Raw genomic sequence first — 16,281 nt, 5'->3', positions numbered from 1 at the left:
ACGTGGGGCCGCGGAATTTCAGCCTCGCTGGTCTCCCCTGGGGACGCCAAGCGCCACGTCATGTAGGTTGTTCCATCCAAGCCAGGGTGGGAGCCTTCACTATCGCAGGAACGAGAAAAGCCAAACTGCATCCTGTGTGGTAATCTGAGGGAAATGAATATCGTTTCCCGAGTCTTGTCCTTTCTTCGCTGTGGTACAGTCGCTTTGAGGGACAGCCTCCCTCGGTTCCCTCTCGATGCCCCTGCTCACCCCCCCGCAGGATTCCAGTTGGTATCGCCCGAGCCCCGCCCCCGCCCCGCCGCGACCCAGCACGCCGCGGCCAGTCCCTCACGTGACCCAGCGCGCCCCCGCAGGAGGAGCGGAGTCTCGGAAGCCGCGCCGCGGCGGCCAGAGAGACGGCCGGAGTGTCGTGCGCCGCAGCTTTCCCCGAGTCTCCGCGCCGAGGACGCGATGTCGAGGTACCCCTGCCCGCTTCTCCGGGCCGCCGCCTGCCTGGCCGCGCTGTGTGTGCTGACCGCAGCTCAGAACGCCACCACGACCCCGAACGTGACTGGGCCCTCGACTTTATTGCCCACCGTCCCGACAAGCCCGACGCCAGCCACGACCCACCCGCCGACCACCGCTCCAGTACCAGGTGGGCGCCGGCCCAGCAGGCTTCCTGCGCCCGCCCGCCCCGCCGAGCCGTCCCCCCTGCCCGCGGGGCGCGCCGCCGGGGCTGGGGCCGTGGCCGGGGTGGGCCGCGCTCGGGCAACATGGCGGCCCGTCCGAGTCCCGCCGGGGCCGGGCGCGGGGTGGCCGGTCTGGGAACGCCCTGGTGGGAAGGGGCGGCCGAGCCCTGGTGGCCCCTGGGCTGTTCCCGGTCCCACAGTGTCTCCCGCCGAGGTGCTTTTTCACAGTGCCTCGTAATCCCCGGCGTGGCCGTGGGCTCGGCGGAGGGGACGTGGCTTCCTCCCGCGGTGGCGCTTGGGGGGGTTGATGATGGGGCGAGGCGACGCGCCGCCGAAGTTGGCGATGGACCGAACTCCCTCCGGATCCCTGGGCTCCGTCGTTGGTCCACCTGGGGCCCCTCCCCAGGGAGGCTTCTTAAGAAGTTGGGGGAAAGAGAAACTTAAAGACGTTAATGCTCAGTCTTGAGTCTGAGAAAATAAGTCGCCTGGTAGTTAATTACAAAGATTTTGCGCATGGGTATGGGATATACCTGAGGCTTGAGCATTTAATTAATGAAAAGTTTGCACTCTGTGCTGTGTGCAAAGAAAAGTACCCATTTGTGTATGCGGTGTTTCGCATATACCTCTTTTAGGATTTTAGGCTAAACTGGAAGAAAGGTGCTGGAACCTAGGAGGTAGACGGAGATAAAGTAACTGTGCTGGACCATATGTTTCATAGACTGGGAAGCTGGGATTGGAACCTCGGTCTGTCGATTTTCCAAAATCCGGTCAGAAACACACCTTTTGTTAAGCTGTGCATACGATTTGGAAACTGGTTGAGCCATACACGGAATCTTAGAGCAGAAATTGGTAATGCCATGACAATGCAAAAGAGGGGGAGATAAATTTGAGGTTGGAAGATGCAGAAATCCTGCATGGTTAAAATCTGCAGTCCAGTGTGATTGATTTTTCTAGTTAATGTTGGGTAAGGGATATCTGGCATCCTGACCGAGGAATTGCCCAAATCTAAGTGTTTTTACCTTGGCATCTTTTTCGGGCTGGTCATATTGTTTTACAGTGTCTTCCCTGGTTTTTGTGTTTTATAAGAGTTTAATAAAATACATAATAGGTGTAATGTTATTTGTTAGATTCAGAAAGATGTAATGGTAAAATTCAAAAATTTTTAAATCGGGAAAATAAATTGTAGTACAATAGGAAATTCTAACCACACTATTTTTAAGATGATAGAGCAGAATATGTTTTATCTCCTGCTTGTTTGGCAGTTTCCTCCCAGCATTGTAGTTGTGGATTTTTTCTTTAAAGAGAAGCTTGGAACTACCACGTTAATTGCCTTTGTGTAATTGAAATGAATGCAAAGGTGATGATTTGTGTTTTCTGTGATTAGTAGTTGGATCCGCTGCAGTCTGAAAGATAGCAACTTTGGTTCATGGTAAATAACATTCACCAGGCTACCCATTCATCTTCAAGCACAAAAGATTGTAAACTAGTATTTTCCATGTGTATACGAACCTCTGAAGAACTTCTACTTTGTGATCCCCTCCCTCACATATGTCCCTGTCTCTGATAAATACTAAAGTATTGAAATACAGTGCCTCTATGCAGAACCATTTTTTAGGCACAGAGGAAGTAAATGAGAATGTTTTTCGGAGGCATCCAGCTTCTGAGAAAACAGCGCAATTTTATAGTCTATTTGTTTTTCTAGGCATTGAATTGTAATTAGCTTTCCTTGAGGTCGTGTTTCTGGGCCATTTGCCTTAGAATTATTGACAAAGACCTTCCTAACTTGTTAAATTATATATACATGAATGCAGCCCCCTCCAGATGAGTTGTCTCTTACCTTCCAGTCGTGGAGGACCCTGGAAAAAGTGGGTGATTTATGAATTACGAATCTCTGGTATTTCAGAATGGGCATCATCGGAGCTTGAGTTCAACCTGTAATAAATCTTTATTACTATTAAAAATTCCAGTGTCTCATCTGACATTTTGGGGCAGCTATTTCCCAATATGTCCTGTTGGCCTTACAGTGTTTTTTCCACTATTTTTATTTTTTTAAGGATGCTTTAAAATGCCTCAAGAAACCCTGAGTGTCCGTGAAATAGTTGCTGTAAGAAAAAGAATTGTTTAGGTACCATGAAGTACTGAATGTTCCCACGAGCTTGTTGTCTCCCCCCCTTCTCTTGAGTTGACTTCTGGCTTCATAACTCATTTATAATAATGGAGATTTCTTAGTAAGCCAGTTTATAAAGTATTTTTGTGTGTGTGGTTAAAAAGAAACCCCACATAACATGAGATCTACCCTCTTGACAACTTTTCAAGTGTATGGTACAGTATTAACTATAAGCACAATGTTGTATAGAAGATCTCTAGAACTGTTCCTCTTACGTAAAACTTCATACCCATTGAACAGGAAATCTCCATTTTCCCTCCCCCCATCCCCTGGCAACCGGTTCTATTTTCTGCTACGGAGTTTGACTATTTTAGATACTTTGTATGGGAGAATCATGCAGTATTTGTGGTTCTGCGACTTGCTAATTTCACGTAGCATAGTGTCCTGAAGGTTCATCCATATTGTAGCATATAGCAAGATTTCCTTTTTTCATGTCTGAAAGATATTCCATTATCTGTGTATAACACATTTTCTTTACCCATTCATCTGTCGATGGGCTATAAAGTTTTAGTATTTCTCTGAATTATTAATTCTGGTGCTGTATGTAGTGCTTACTATTGTTTAAAAAAGATATATAGTGTGAACTCAAAATGAAATACCAATTAATTAATTGATTTCATACACCCTCCCCACAGAAACCTGTGAAAGCCGAAACAGCTGTGTTTCCTGTTTTGATACTAGCATTAGTAATGCGACCTGCTTTTGGATAGAATGTAAAGAAGGTAAGAAACTTTGGAATTGCTTTAATTTTGAGAATGCAGAACTGTTCTGTTCTAACATTTTAAAATATACTACAGAATATTCTTGAACATTTGAAAATGATGTGAAACAGGATATTGTGCACTATTTTGCAGATCAAATACTTTTTCTTTCAAGTGCCAGTTCCTTAACACTCCTCCTAAAATCCCTTGTCTCCCGTTCTCCCCTTTAATTAATTCCTTAGACTTGATAATTAAGGCTCAATAGCTTTTAAAGGAAGAGAGATTTTAGACCTTTGTAGGAATAAGAGAGCACTACTACACTGAAATTAGCTGTGAAAGAAAGTTGTGCAATTTTCCTCTGAAAACTCTTTGGGGAAAAATGTTTGAGGCATTTATCATCTGTAGATATCCTGCTAGGTGAGCTACAAGGAGACCTTCTGACACTTTGTTGGATGCTTAGATATGGGGGAAGAATAAGGTGGGAAGAGCATTTTCCTGTGCTTTTGTTAAATTCTAAAGTTACGTTTAATTTGATTGAGGGATAAAGAGCTAGATGGAGATGCTTTGAAATGCCATCAGGTTCTTGGTAGAACCATGGGATTGCCGCATAAATTAGTCCATTTTCTTCATGTAAGATAGTTGCATTTTTTTCTTAGCAGTAAAAACAGTCTGTCAGGTTTTTTTAATATGTATGAAGAAGAAGCCAAAGCTACATGTTAATTTCTTTATTCTTAATTGAAAAATTTAAGAGTTCTGAAAATTTTATCACTACATAATAAAATTTAAAAACCTCTTTTAAAGTTAAGACATTAGCTTAATTTGGGGTTAACTTTTCCGTTGTGTAAGTCACATTTTTTAGGTCATTAAATGGAACTTGAGTGCACCCCTCTCCCCACGTCTGGCAGTATATGGGAGTTGGGCAGGTTTGGGAGATTGAATGCTGGACTGTGGGATGTGTTGGGTAAGGCTCTCCCTTACTCATCCTACCAGTCTGCCCATCCAGGAAGCTGTTTTAGAAAGGGTAGAAGACTCCAGCAGAGATCTGGAACAGAGGTCCTGCTGCTGCTGACGGGGCACCTCCCCTGTTTACTAAGCTTTTATTGCATCCTGACTACTACTCCCTCCTGACTCAGCCCTCTTTTGTGTATTCTAGCAGCCTTCCTTGTACAGTAGCCATACCACAATTCTGAGATCTAGGCGTTTCAGATGTATCTGTTTGATATAGTCACGTGGATTTTAAAAGGAAAACATTTGGAGCGATCCTGTGTAATATTTCTAAAACAATGGGGTAAAGAGAATAACAGTGTTTTGTTGGTCTGTGGACTTCTAAAGTGTTTGTGCCTGAGTTTGATTTTTGGAAGCAATGTGGAGCTTAGTAACAAAGTCGAAGATAATACGAGAGAGTGATTGGTGTTGTCCTTTTCTCACCCCCCCATAGCAAACAAAAGCTACTGTTCAAATTTGACAGTTAGTGAATGCGAGGTGGTGAACCGCACAGAATTCTGTTCCGGTGAGTATTCACATGGGCTGCTGGCAAAAGTGGCCACAGAGAGGTGAGGACAGTCATTGCCTGAGGAAGCATTTGGTTTGAGGCACTTTCATAATTCTAATCTTGTTAGAAATTTGGATATGAATAGCATATTCATATTGATTGCTAAAAGGATAGTGTTTTGAATCTTGGTTTAAAGAATTGGCTATATTGTGGAATTCTGTAAGTGCAGACACCTGCTCTACTTTTTTTTTTTTTGACTTTTCCAGAAATTCACTGCACTTTAGACCCTTTGTTTATTTGCATTTTACAGACCTGGACAACCTTGTTCTGGCACTTTCTTGGTTATGGTACTGGTTATTTTCAGAGTCTCCAGCATAGTTTGCACTATGGTCAAATGAATGTTCTCTGTATTTATCCATTTTCTGTACTTTAATTTGAGGAACTTAACTACTCTTTAACCTTTACTCTTTGCCCAGGAAGTAGTTAAAATTCCTAGATTAAACAGCTAATTTTTCTAACAAGATTATAAATTAATGGGAAAGTCAAACTCCTAATTTGTCACATAGATAATAATTAAATAGAGCAAAAGATTTTTCTGGAGTGTGTCACTAACCTGGAAAGACTGCCTGTAATTATTTAATTTTGGCAGGGGTTTCCCCGTCTCCCCATCCTGACATGAATTTTGTAACTGAGAATTTTATTAGTCTGAGATCAGCTACGCCCTGTGTAGACTGCATAATATGATTTAGGCAGTAAATGAACATTTTTAATATTTATTTTAATGTGTTAGAAAACACTAATAACTATAACAGACTTGTGATTTTGTGATATTATTGCTTAGAAATAAGATTATGTAAAACATTTTTAAAGACATAAAAGAAAAATTGAGTAATTTTACTTACTTCATGATGTATGACTTAGAATTCATTTCAACTATGAAGGACATAAAATCCTAAATTACAATGGTTTAAGGAGTAGATTTACCTTGCTCTCGTGGAAAGGAAGCCTGGGCTAGAGGAGCAGCTATGCACCCGTCAGGGACCAGGCTCCTTCTAGGTGTCCACACTGTCATTCCTCAAAAATGGCTGTGATTTTCCTCTCCAAGGTGAGTGCTCATGTTCCAGCCATCACTTTGGTTCCCTGCCAGCAGGAAGAGGAAGGGAAAGAGAAAGGCCCAATCTAATCTCTATCTTACAGATGCTTCCTAGAAGTTACACATGGCCACCTAGCTGCAAGGGAGGCCCCCACATGTTTTTCCTGGGGGGGGGGGGAGTGTCACTAAAAATTGGTGTTTCTATTTCTAAACAAGGGGAGAATGATACTGGGTTGAGAGTAGCTGTCAGTCTCCTCCACAGGTGGTACTTAACTGTAAAAATTGTAAAAGTGGTACTCTAATGACTGCAGGTTGGGAAATAGTATTGTAGACTGTGACATTTTAGCTTGACTTAAATGTTTTGTTTTTTTTAAAACAGCTCCCACTCCTACTCCATTGCCAACCAATTCTACAGGTAATACAAGATAATTGACTCCTTTCTTCTCCTTTAAGCTCTTTTGATGAATAACTTTTTAGGAGTTAAATACTTAGAAGTTGTTGGCATAATTTAAAAATTACAGACATATTTAGTCTTGGACCACAATAATTATGTTAATATGTACTGTGTGACATTGACACATAACTCCAGTGTTTCACATTCATTGACTCTGAGCAAATTTCCCATAGCTTTGCACAGAGTCCGCAAACTGCTTTCTGGGGATTTTGTGGGAATCTTGGGCAATATGGAAGCCAAAAGGACATTAAAATTCCCTGTAATTCCCATCATCCGGAGGGTACACCAAGATGTTTTCAGTGATGAAGTTCTCGTCTTTTCTGTTTGTATATCCAAATGTATTTATGAAGTTGGATAATAATGTCTGTACATTTTTGAATCATTTTCCTCTACTGTAAGCATTGTTGTGCACAACTTTACCTGTCCTGCTCTTGATTGGATGGTTGGGTCATCTTTCATTCTCCATGCAATGAACATCTTATAGGAAAATATTTGCTGTCATCTCTTGATAGGATTGATTCAAACACCACTCCTAGGTCAGAGGATATGAGTATTTTAAGACTTTCAATAGTGATTGCTTTCCAGAAAGATATGCTTTTCATTCCCAACCACAACTAGAAAGTTTTTCACCATACTTTAAACAGCGCTAGATAATATTTCCTTTTTAAAATCTTTACCAATTTGATAGGAATAGTAAATAATTAAAAAACATCTACTTCAAGACAAGTACAAGGCTAGATGATAGGGATATGGTGACAGAAGTGAGACAGCATTTTGTCTGTTGTAGAAACTATGAAAGAGGTAAGTAGGCACAGTGTGTTGGGGGATTTGTAGGAAGGTGTGGGTGTTGAGTAGCATGGCATACGTGGTGGCAGCTTCCTGGAGATGTTGACTGAATCTTGAAATTACTGTGGGAAAATATGAGGAGAGCCTCCTGGGTGCAGCAGGGCGGTCCCCTGAAGGAGATGTGCGTGTACAATGAAGTTAGAGAGTTGCATTTGGAGTGTCCACTACAAGGTGAGAAAGAGTGAAGCTGGACAGTCAGCAGGTCAAGAGCCAGATTGGAAAGTGCCTTTGTATGTCTTGCTGCTGATGGATTTGAAGTGTGTTGTAGGTCATGATGAGACTTGCATTTTAGTAAAATGACTTACTCTGACAGTGTGGAGAGGAGATTGGAAGGACACGAGTGAACATCGGGAGGTTAGATATCCTGTTGCAGTAACTCTAGAGAATTAATAGGGGAAGAGTCGCAGATATATGCACATAGGCTTAGGAAGTAGAAGGATAGGACTTGATGATTGAGGTGACAGGAGAGCTCTTGGCTAGAAATACAGATAAGTTAATCAGCATATGCAGTAGTAGAGTCCACTGGCGCAGCTTTTAGAGAGGAGAATAGGGCTTGAGGACCAAACTCTTGGGAACGATAAGTCTGAGGGATGGGTACAGGACTGGAGAGGAAACTGAGTAGGGATGGGCAGAGAAGTGTGTCCAAGAACCGTGTGTGTGTGTGTGTGTGTGTGTATGTGTGTGTGTGTGTGTGTTTTAGGTGTAGTTTTTCAGAGGAAAAAGTGGTCAAGTGCTATAACAAGGACAAGAACTCATTTTGAAAGACTTGGGCATTATGAGCTAGCTTGTACCACTTTTGTAGCCAGTGTGCACAGCTCTTCCCAACTGCACCTTCAGTGATGCCATGGCATAGGTTGAATTACGGCTGCAGTGGAAGTAGTCTGTAGAGATCTGCAGGTGCTGCAGAGTGGATTCTGCAGAGCACACCGTGGTCTGAGTGGTAAAGTCCTGAACCTTTAGCGCTCATTAGAAGTCATTGGCTAGGAGGTTGTTAAAGATTGGTGAAAGCCGAGATGTTCAGAGAAAACTAATTTACAGAAGGTGGAATGTGAACATAAGGGGAGAGAGGGAGAAACAGTTTCCCCACAATTCTTGTGGGTCCGCTTTTAATTTGTTCCCCGTGAGTCTTGATGTAGTTCTGCTTGCTCCATGCTGGGTTCTCCTGTGAACTACCATGAGTTTCTCTTTTAGTTTTCTCTCTCTCTGGGTCTGTAAAGTAGAAGGAAGCCAGGGCTTGCTCCCCATCAATGAGTGGCAATTAGTGGTTGAAGAATAAAGCTTTATATGGTCTCTTTCCCTGGCTCTGCTGAAGAGAGAGAGTGAAAAAAGAAGGGACTGTTAAAGAAACAACGAGAGTATGACTTACGTAGAAAGGTGTTCAGTGGCGTTAATTATAATATTCTTCCACCAGTAAGAATAGTACACATATAAACATAAATACAAATATTTATAAATATATCTTAAAATAGAATGACTAAATTATGTCAGAAATATCGTGGGAAATGTTTGTAATATAGTAAGTGGAAGACAAACTGTACACGTAGTTCTAGTACGGTTTCCTTTTTTTGATAGATCCATGCCTAGAAAAATGGCCAGCAAGAGTAACGTGGTACTCTGAGTGATGGGATTACTTAAATGTCTTTACTGTATTTTCTAAATTTATCACCAATAACCACGTTTATAACCTAAGAATTATCTTTTTAAATGAAAGGAACATACAGTAGGTCAGTGGAGGTATATTCCCTAAGTAATGCCTAATTTTGAAAGTTTTGTCAATGTAATACTTTGGTCAAAAGTAAAAGTGTGTAGGGGCCGGCCCCATGGCCGAATGGTTAAGTCTGTGGGCTCTGCTTCCATGGCCCAGGGTTTCGCTGGTTTGGATCCTGGGCGCAGATGTGGCACTGCTCATCAGGTCATGCTGAGGCGGCGTCCCACATAGATAGCACAGCCAGAAGGACCTACAACTAGAATACACAACTGTGTACTGGGGGGCTTTGGGAGAAGAAGAAGGAAAAAAAGATTGGCAACAGATGTTAGCTCAGGTGTCAATCTTTAAAAAAAAAAAATGTAAATATTCTGCCTGTTCACAAAAAAAGAATTGGTTTTTACCGTGTTCAGAGGGCAGAAAGTGAGCACCAGATAGCAAGTTTGTGAATTTTTTTCCATAACGTCATCAGACAAAATTAATAGTAGTGTTTTAAGATTGAAAAGAATTTGCTGTATGTTTAATTTGTAAAGTGTATTTTTTGCAGTTACACAGAATGTATAAGCAACCAAAACTTTGAAGGGATTATGAGTCTTAAAATAATCGTATCCTCTATACTAGGAATTCTGTATTAGAATCAGTCCTATCAGAGATGAGATCAGATATTTCTCTGTAAGGTGTTCATAGCATGGAGAAATGGGAGATGACCTCACTCTGCATCGAAGAGCAGGATGGGTAAAGTGTGTGTAGCAGCACTCACAGTGAGAGAGAAAAGGAGACAAATCTGTGTGGATGTACCTATCAGTATTAGTCATGTGTTATTTCTTAGTATCTGTTAGTAGTATCAATATTAACAGAAGTCTCAATATAATGCTTTACTTCCTAAAGTGTTGTCGCATTCAAACTAATTCTTCCCATGAGTGCGTTTCTTTTGAGGCATCATCAGATCGTTATTTGAAGTCACATAGTATGGGAGACGAGAGCTTACACTTGGGCTCTTGTAATCTGTGTTGGAGGAACTATGGCCCCAGGACATCTGTTCTTATAAATAGAGTTTGGTTGGAAGACAACCTGGCCCATTCATTTGCATGTCGTCCTTGGCTACTTTTTCATTACACAGTGCACAAAGCGAAAATATGTACTGTGTTCCCCTTTAAGAAAAGTTTGCCAGCCCCCTGAAATGAAGAAGATAAGTGAATCTTGATACCTGCGTAAGAAATACTGAGTTGTACTTGTTTTGCACCATGACTTTAACAGTTTTGGTCTTAGAAACAAGATTATTTATAAAGAAGCCTCTAGTTCCCTCACCTACACACTAATTCTTGCCCTTCTGTGTCTTTTTGTAAACTTTATCCAGATGTATACATAGATTTTATAGTTAGATATGTACATAGAGTTAACATAGATAAAATCTTATGATTGCTTAGTGTTTTTCTCGATATGTAGATATGTTAGTTAACCATTAACTGAAATTTAGCCTTTATTCTCTAAAAAAATTGAAAGTGTGTTGAAGTTGGTAGCATTATTTTAAAAAGACAGTTGCTAGATAACTGCAAAGTTTAGAAATTTAAGTTTTAATACATTTTGTTTACATTCCAGCTAAAACCACAACCCCGCCTTCCTCTTCTACAGCTTCCACCACAGCTACTACATCAGGTAATTGAGCTTTTAACTCACAGGGAGGGAGGATGTGTGTGCGGCGTTGCCTTTTACTCTTTCTACCGTTCTCTGGTTTTGTTCACGCATAGTTACGAACTGAAACTCGTCTCTTATATTTGAAGGGCTGAGATAGTAGGCTGTTAAAGAAATAAGTATAGGTTTACTGAGAGTCCTCTTCTAGTTTTTTAATGTGTGATCACATTTGGCATGACACATTAGAATTAAGTGATGTTTTCTAAAACTTTTTCAGTATAACTTGTAGGTGAAATCTAATTTCTTACAACTTAAAAATTAAATACTGATTACTGATTGGTTGGTGATTTGAGTAAAGACAATATAGCCATCCTTTACTGAGAAAGGTCTAAAAAGCCATAATCACTACCAAAGTGCCCCTTGCCCGTATTTCTTACCCATTTCTTATATTCCTTTATAACTCTTGAAAGTGCACGTGAAAATTAATTTTTTACTGATTAATGATTTGATGTTATAACCTCAGTCATAGTTAGGCTGTGCCACAGGAGACTGAAGGCACACAGGTTAGGAACCCCTCCCTCTGTCCATCGTATTTAACATGCTGCTGTTTGGATTCTTTTTTTTTTTTTTAAAGATTGTCACCTGAGCTAACAACTGTTGCCAATCTTTTTTTTTCTGCTTTATCTCCCCAAATCCCCCCTGTACATAGTTGCATATTTTTAGTTGTGGTGTGTGGGACACCACCTCACCGTGGCCTGATGAGCGGTGCCATGTCCTCGCCCAGGATCTGAACTGGCGAAACCCTGGGCCGCCGAAGCGGAGCATGCAAACATAACCACTCGACTACAGGGCTGGCCCCTGTTGTTTTGATTCTGATGAATCTTTTGTGTTTTGTAGATTCTTCTGGTTTTATTCTTGTGCTCCCTTTGTCTCAGTTTCAGTGAAGCCATTCTTTCTTCACAAAAAGAAATATACAACAGTTGTAATTAATTTTGAAGCTGGGCCACTTAATATATAGCCATGTTTTACTCCTGAAAGGAATTCAAATTTTTGAGCTTTTTTTCTTATCACTAGCTAGTACTTTCTCATAATATAAAATTTGCAGAGTAAGATTTAAGATACCTTTAATAACAAGTTCTTTTGCTTGTTGGAATTATAAATTGCAGATACTTAACATTGTTTTTGTAATTTGAAAAATTGCAACTGAATTTTTATTTACCTTAAATATTTACTAAAATTCAAAAGTATGAAGTTTCAACATAAATATTAATATTTACTGTAGCAGTTAACTAAAAATATATAGTCATGTGCTGCACAGCGACATTTTGGTCAACGACAGACTGCATGTCTGACACTGGTGCCTTAAGATTAGTACTGTTCAGCCTAGATGTGTAGCAGGCTGTACCATCTAGGTTGCTGTAAGTGCACTCTGTGATATTTGCACAATGACAAATTGCCTAACGATGCATTTCTGAGAATATATCCCCATCGTTAAGCAATCCTTGACTGTAGTCTGAAGAAATTGCAGATTTTAAAAGAGCTTGACATGTTCCTGGGACGTACTTTATATACCAAGAGGATCATTCTGTCATTTTCGTATTTGAAGTTAGATAGCAGCATTGACCACTTGATAATCATTGGCTGGAATGAAGAATGGGGTTGCTAAATGCTTGTCTTCCTCAATTAAGGATAAATTCTAGCTGTGAAAACTTGAGGAAATACTTGATAGAATTTAGCACATGGCAAAAATAGAATCTCAGGTGGGTCTTGAAATTATGGTAGAGAATCATGAGACTTAATAAGTATTGTTATTTTTTCTATCTCACTGAACAGGTACAACTAATACCACTTTAACTCCAACTCCGCAGCCTGCGCGGAAATCCACCTTTGATGCAGCCAGTTTCATTGGAGGAATCGTCCTTGTCTTGGGTGTGCAGGCTGTTATTTTCTTTCTCTATAAATTCTGCAAATCTAAAGAACGAAACTACCACACTCTGTAAACAGACCCATTAAATTAACGACTGGCATATAACTCACTGAAACCAAAATGCTATCTTTCAAGATGTCCCACATGGAAGACACTATTCCAAGAGCTTTAAATTTGCAAAGGATGCATATAGGATATTTTGGAGCATCGTCCTTGAAGAAAATTAGCTAAATCATTTTGCTCAACAGGAATATTTAAAATATTCTGCATGAATCCTTGTGGCTGTCTTTTCCTTTAAATGGCTGCTGCTGTGGGATTGTGTTCTCTGTTCTTGACATGCCAAATGTAACTCTGTAAGGGATGGGAAACATTGTCCTGCACAGACAACCTCATGACTCTTTGGCAGTTTAAATTTAGTCGTTTTAAAGCCTGAAAGTTGCATTATTTTCATCCTAACTCAGGATGTAGTTTAGTCCCCAGAATTGAGTAGAATGTGCCAAAGGAGAATCAGGCAGATTTTTGGCTGTCATTTCAAAATGGAATAAATTTATAAATTTAGTATCTTTAGAGTACACTGTATCCTTAGAGTAAAATTTTGTGCTTGAAAGCAGTTATTTTTTCTACATTAGAAATAAGATGCCACACAAGGAATGACATTCCCGATTGAAGAGAAATGAATAGAAAGGATACAAACCATGAAAGTGTAGCGGCTTATTGTTCATACTTGTGAAGCACCTTATGTCATTGACAAAATAAAGAACAGTGCCTTAAAAGACTGACGGGAAGGTAGGCTGTAACTTAAACGCCTGCAGTCTGTTCCTGCCCGCTAAGGTGAAGGTTGGTCTGAGGATGCAGCTTGGTGTGAGCAGAAGTGAGCCTGCTTTTAGATGCCACTCTGTTAGTATTGCATTAAAAACTTACCTACTTTACTTCAGACCTGAGTAACTTAAGCTAGAGGATGTTACGAAGATGAAAGCCTTCATTTATTGAACCTCCCAGTATTTTTCTTAGGGCTGTTGAAAAGTGTAGAGATAAAATTGATTCCATTCTGTTTTCCTTTGTACTTCAAGAAAGTATTCTAACACTGTCGTAGCTTGAAAGGATTTCCACCAAGCTTTCTTGAAAAGTAACTGCTTTCATGAAGCAAGAAGCAAATAAGTTGTTTGAGAATCATTTACTGTTTAAATGAGACAATCATTTTAAGTTTTGAGACAGCAAATGTGAGCACTGTAATTTCAGAAAATCCAAGGATTTTGGTTGATCGGATTACTGTAGAGTTTTAATGACGATCGCCCTGGACAAACAGACTGTGCTTTCTCTTCCTCCTCCTCTCTCCCGTCCTCTCTGTTTCTCGATTTCAGTTCCCATAATGTAATAAGCGTGCGTGTTTTTATGTCTTTAGCTTTCTTATGAAGCACTAGTTTTGGGGTTTAGAGGATACTTCTCCCCTGCCTGTAACACATTGGATTAGTTCAAAGGTTTAAATTAGTTTAAAATGAGCTTTTGCTTTTCTAAGTCATTAAAGTTTTTTTTTTGTTTTAGTTTCTTTAGCCTATAGTGGCTGAGTTTAGCACTTGGTTTTTCAATATTTTATAGTAGGAAATGACATGTTGCTTTGGTCCATTTCATGAGCCAAAATTCCTTGCATTTAGATAATTATATTAAAGGTTCTTAAAGTGAAGATTTACTGTTTCTTTGTTACTTGCTGGTACAGCCAAACTTTGTTTTACTTGCACGTTTGTATATACACCTAATGTTTTCAAGTGCCTTAATTGTTTAAAGTCTCTGGCTTCAAAGGTTTTTGGGAAAAGGTAGGTTTACCTCACGTTTTTGTGTTTTCATTAGTAGTAATATTCTAGGTACCTCACAAAAAATTTATTATGGTGCCATGGCTGGTAGCTTTTAGTGAGTGCTGCAAGATACAAGATTCATTTGAAAATATACAAAATTTCCATTCCTCCCAAAGTGGCAAAAATTAGCTACAAAAATTAGCTATAATTGTCTTTACCTAGATATGAATATCTTGGCACACTTTAATGTCAACACATGGAACAGTTTTTTTTGAAAATGTAGCTAATGAAGCTTCTCATCTTCTATAATTTTGAATACTACTCTAACAAAATCATAATACGGAATTAGATTTTGCAAGAAGAGCTCTTAAAACAGAACTCACAGCCTTTCTCCCTGTGTCTTTGGCAATGTAGTATCTTGAGCCATTGATAATTTTTGGGTTTTTTAATCCAGAAGGTATATAGAAACCTTTTCAGATTTTTCATCTGATTTGTTCACGCAAATGTAGTTCTTATCAAAATACCTTATTTTACCTTACAGATATTTGTTGCACAGGCAGACACTGCTGTATTTAGAAAGTTCTATTTCAGTTCGTTAAAAACTGCAAAACCAATCTGTATTATGTACCAAACTGATTTAAAATAAATCTACATGTTTATTGAATTAATCTGCTCTTTTTTATTAACTGAAGTTTGTTTTAATATTTTGATTATAAAATTTAATAAGGTGGATTTACCTTATCAGTCTGTTTGGGGGTGAGTTGTTACTCAATTTTTATTGCTACCCAAGACCGGCAGATAGTGACTAAGGGACGTAGTCATCAGTGGAGAAGAGAGTGTTAGAAATGAGCCTTGGAGGGAGGACTTCCTGTGCCTGTGGGAGTGACATGCAAGTTGATCTTCCACAAATCAATAGAAATCATCCACTTATGCTCTAGTTTACCAAGTAAAGAATTTATGAGAATACCATCTGTTATATATCGGAAAGCTTATTTGTGACTTTCTGCCTTTTTAGTTCAGATTGCATGTAAAGTAAAATTGGGCTTCTGTTTAGAGTACTTGGGATAAATATCTAGTACCAAGCCACATGCTGGTATGTGAAATCTGCTTGTTAGTCCACGTTTGGGGAAAAATTATATTCTATATTAAATCTCAAAACTTGGACTAAGAAGAGAGAATAAATACTCCCCTATAAGCCTTAAAACCCAGAAGAGTGGACTTAATGATTTTACCTTAGGAATCGTGAACTTTTGTTTTCATATTAGCCTTACACACGGTCAGGTTTCATAAATTATTAAACTGCCAAGCTTCAAGACTCCCTAAAACGTTGCTAGAGACAAATTGTTATTTTGATAAGAATGGGGTTGAAGATAGTTTTTTTAGATAAAAAGTCATGTATTCACCCATGTTATCATTTCCTCTGTTCTCCATCACTTTGTGTAGGTATCTGTCGCTACTGGTATTTACCTTCTGCCTAAAAGATGTCCTTTATTAAATGTTAAATGTTAAGCAGCAGATAACTGTATAGGAAGTGGCCGCCATCTGCTCTTCCTCAACCTGAATTCCACAAATCATTAGGTTACAACCGGGCTCTTGGGATAAAGTTTGTGGTAGATGTAAATCTATCTAGGATGGTGCCAGGGGAGCTATCCATGGGGAGATGTGACACCAATGGCAATCTGAAGTCATCCAAGGAGGTGCCACACCAGTGACACTCCACTGCTAGGCTGTGTGTACTGCTAGAGCTGGGCCCTGTGGAGGTTTGTCCAGAACCAGGAAAAGAAATGCCTCTAGTATCTTCTGACA

At 39.8% G+C, this 16,281-nt stretch overlaps 1 protein-coding gene across 1 annotated transcript; it reads left to right on the top strand.

The window, feature by feature from the left end:
* Positions 1-138: 138 nt before the first annotated feature.
* On the top strand, positions 139-15,139 carry CD164 (CD164 molecule). Its single transcript, XM_044757277.2, has 6 exons — positions 139-634; positions 3,471-3,557; positions 4,975-5,046; positions 6,501-6,536; positions 10,726-10,782; positions 12,592-15,139. The coding sequence occupies exons 1-6, from the start codon at positions 154-156 to the stop codon at positions 12,756-12,758; spliced, it is 900 nt and encodes a 299-aa protein (XP_044613212.2). The 5' UTR covers positions 139-153; the 3' UTR covers positions 12,759-15,139.
* The last annotated feature ends 1,142 nt before the right edge of the window (positions 15,140-16,281 follow it).

Source organism: Equus asinus, chromosome 24 (assembly GCF_041296235.1).
Source record: "Equus asinus isolate D_3611 breed Donkey chromosome 24, EquAss-T2T_v2, whole genome shotgun sequence".
In the NCBI taxonomy this organism is placed as follows: Eukaryota; Metazoa; Chordata; class Mammalia; order Perissodactyla; family Equidae; genus Equus; species Equus asinus.
Note: the sequence above shows the minus strand (reverse complement) of the source record. Positions and strands in the feature narration are given on the sequence as shown.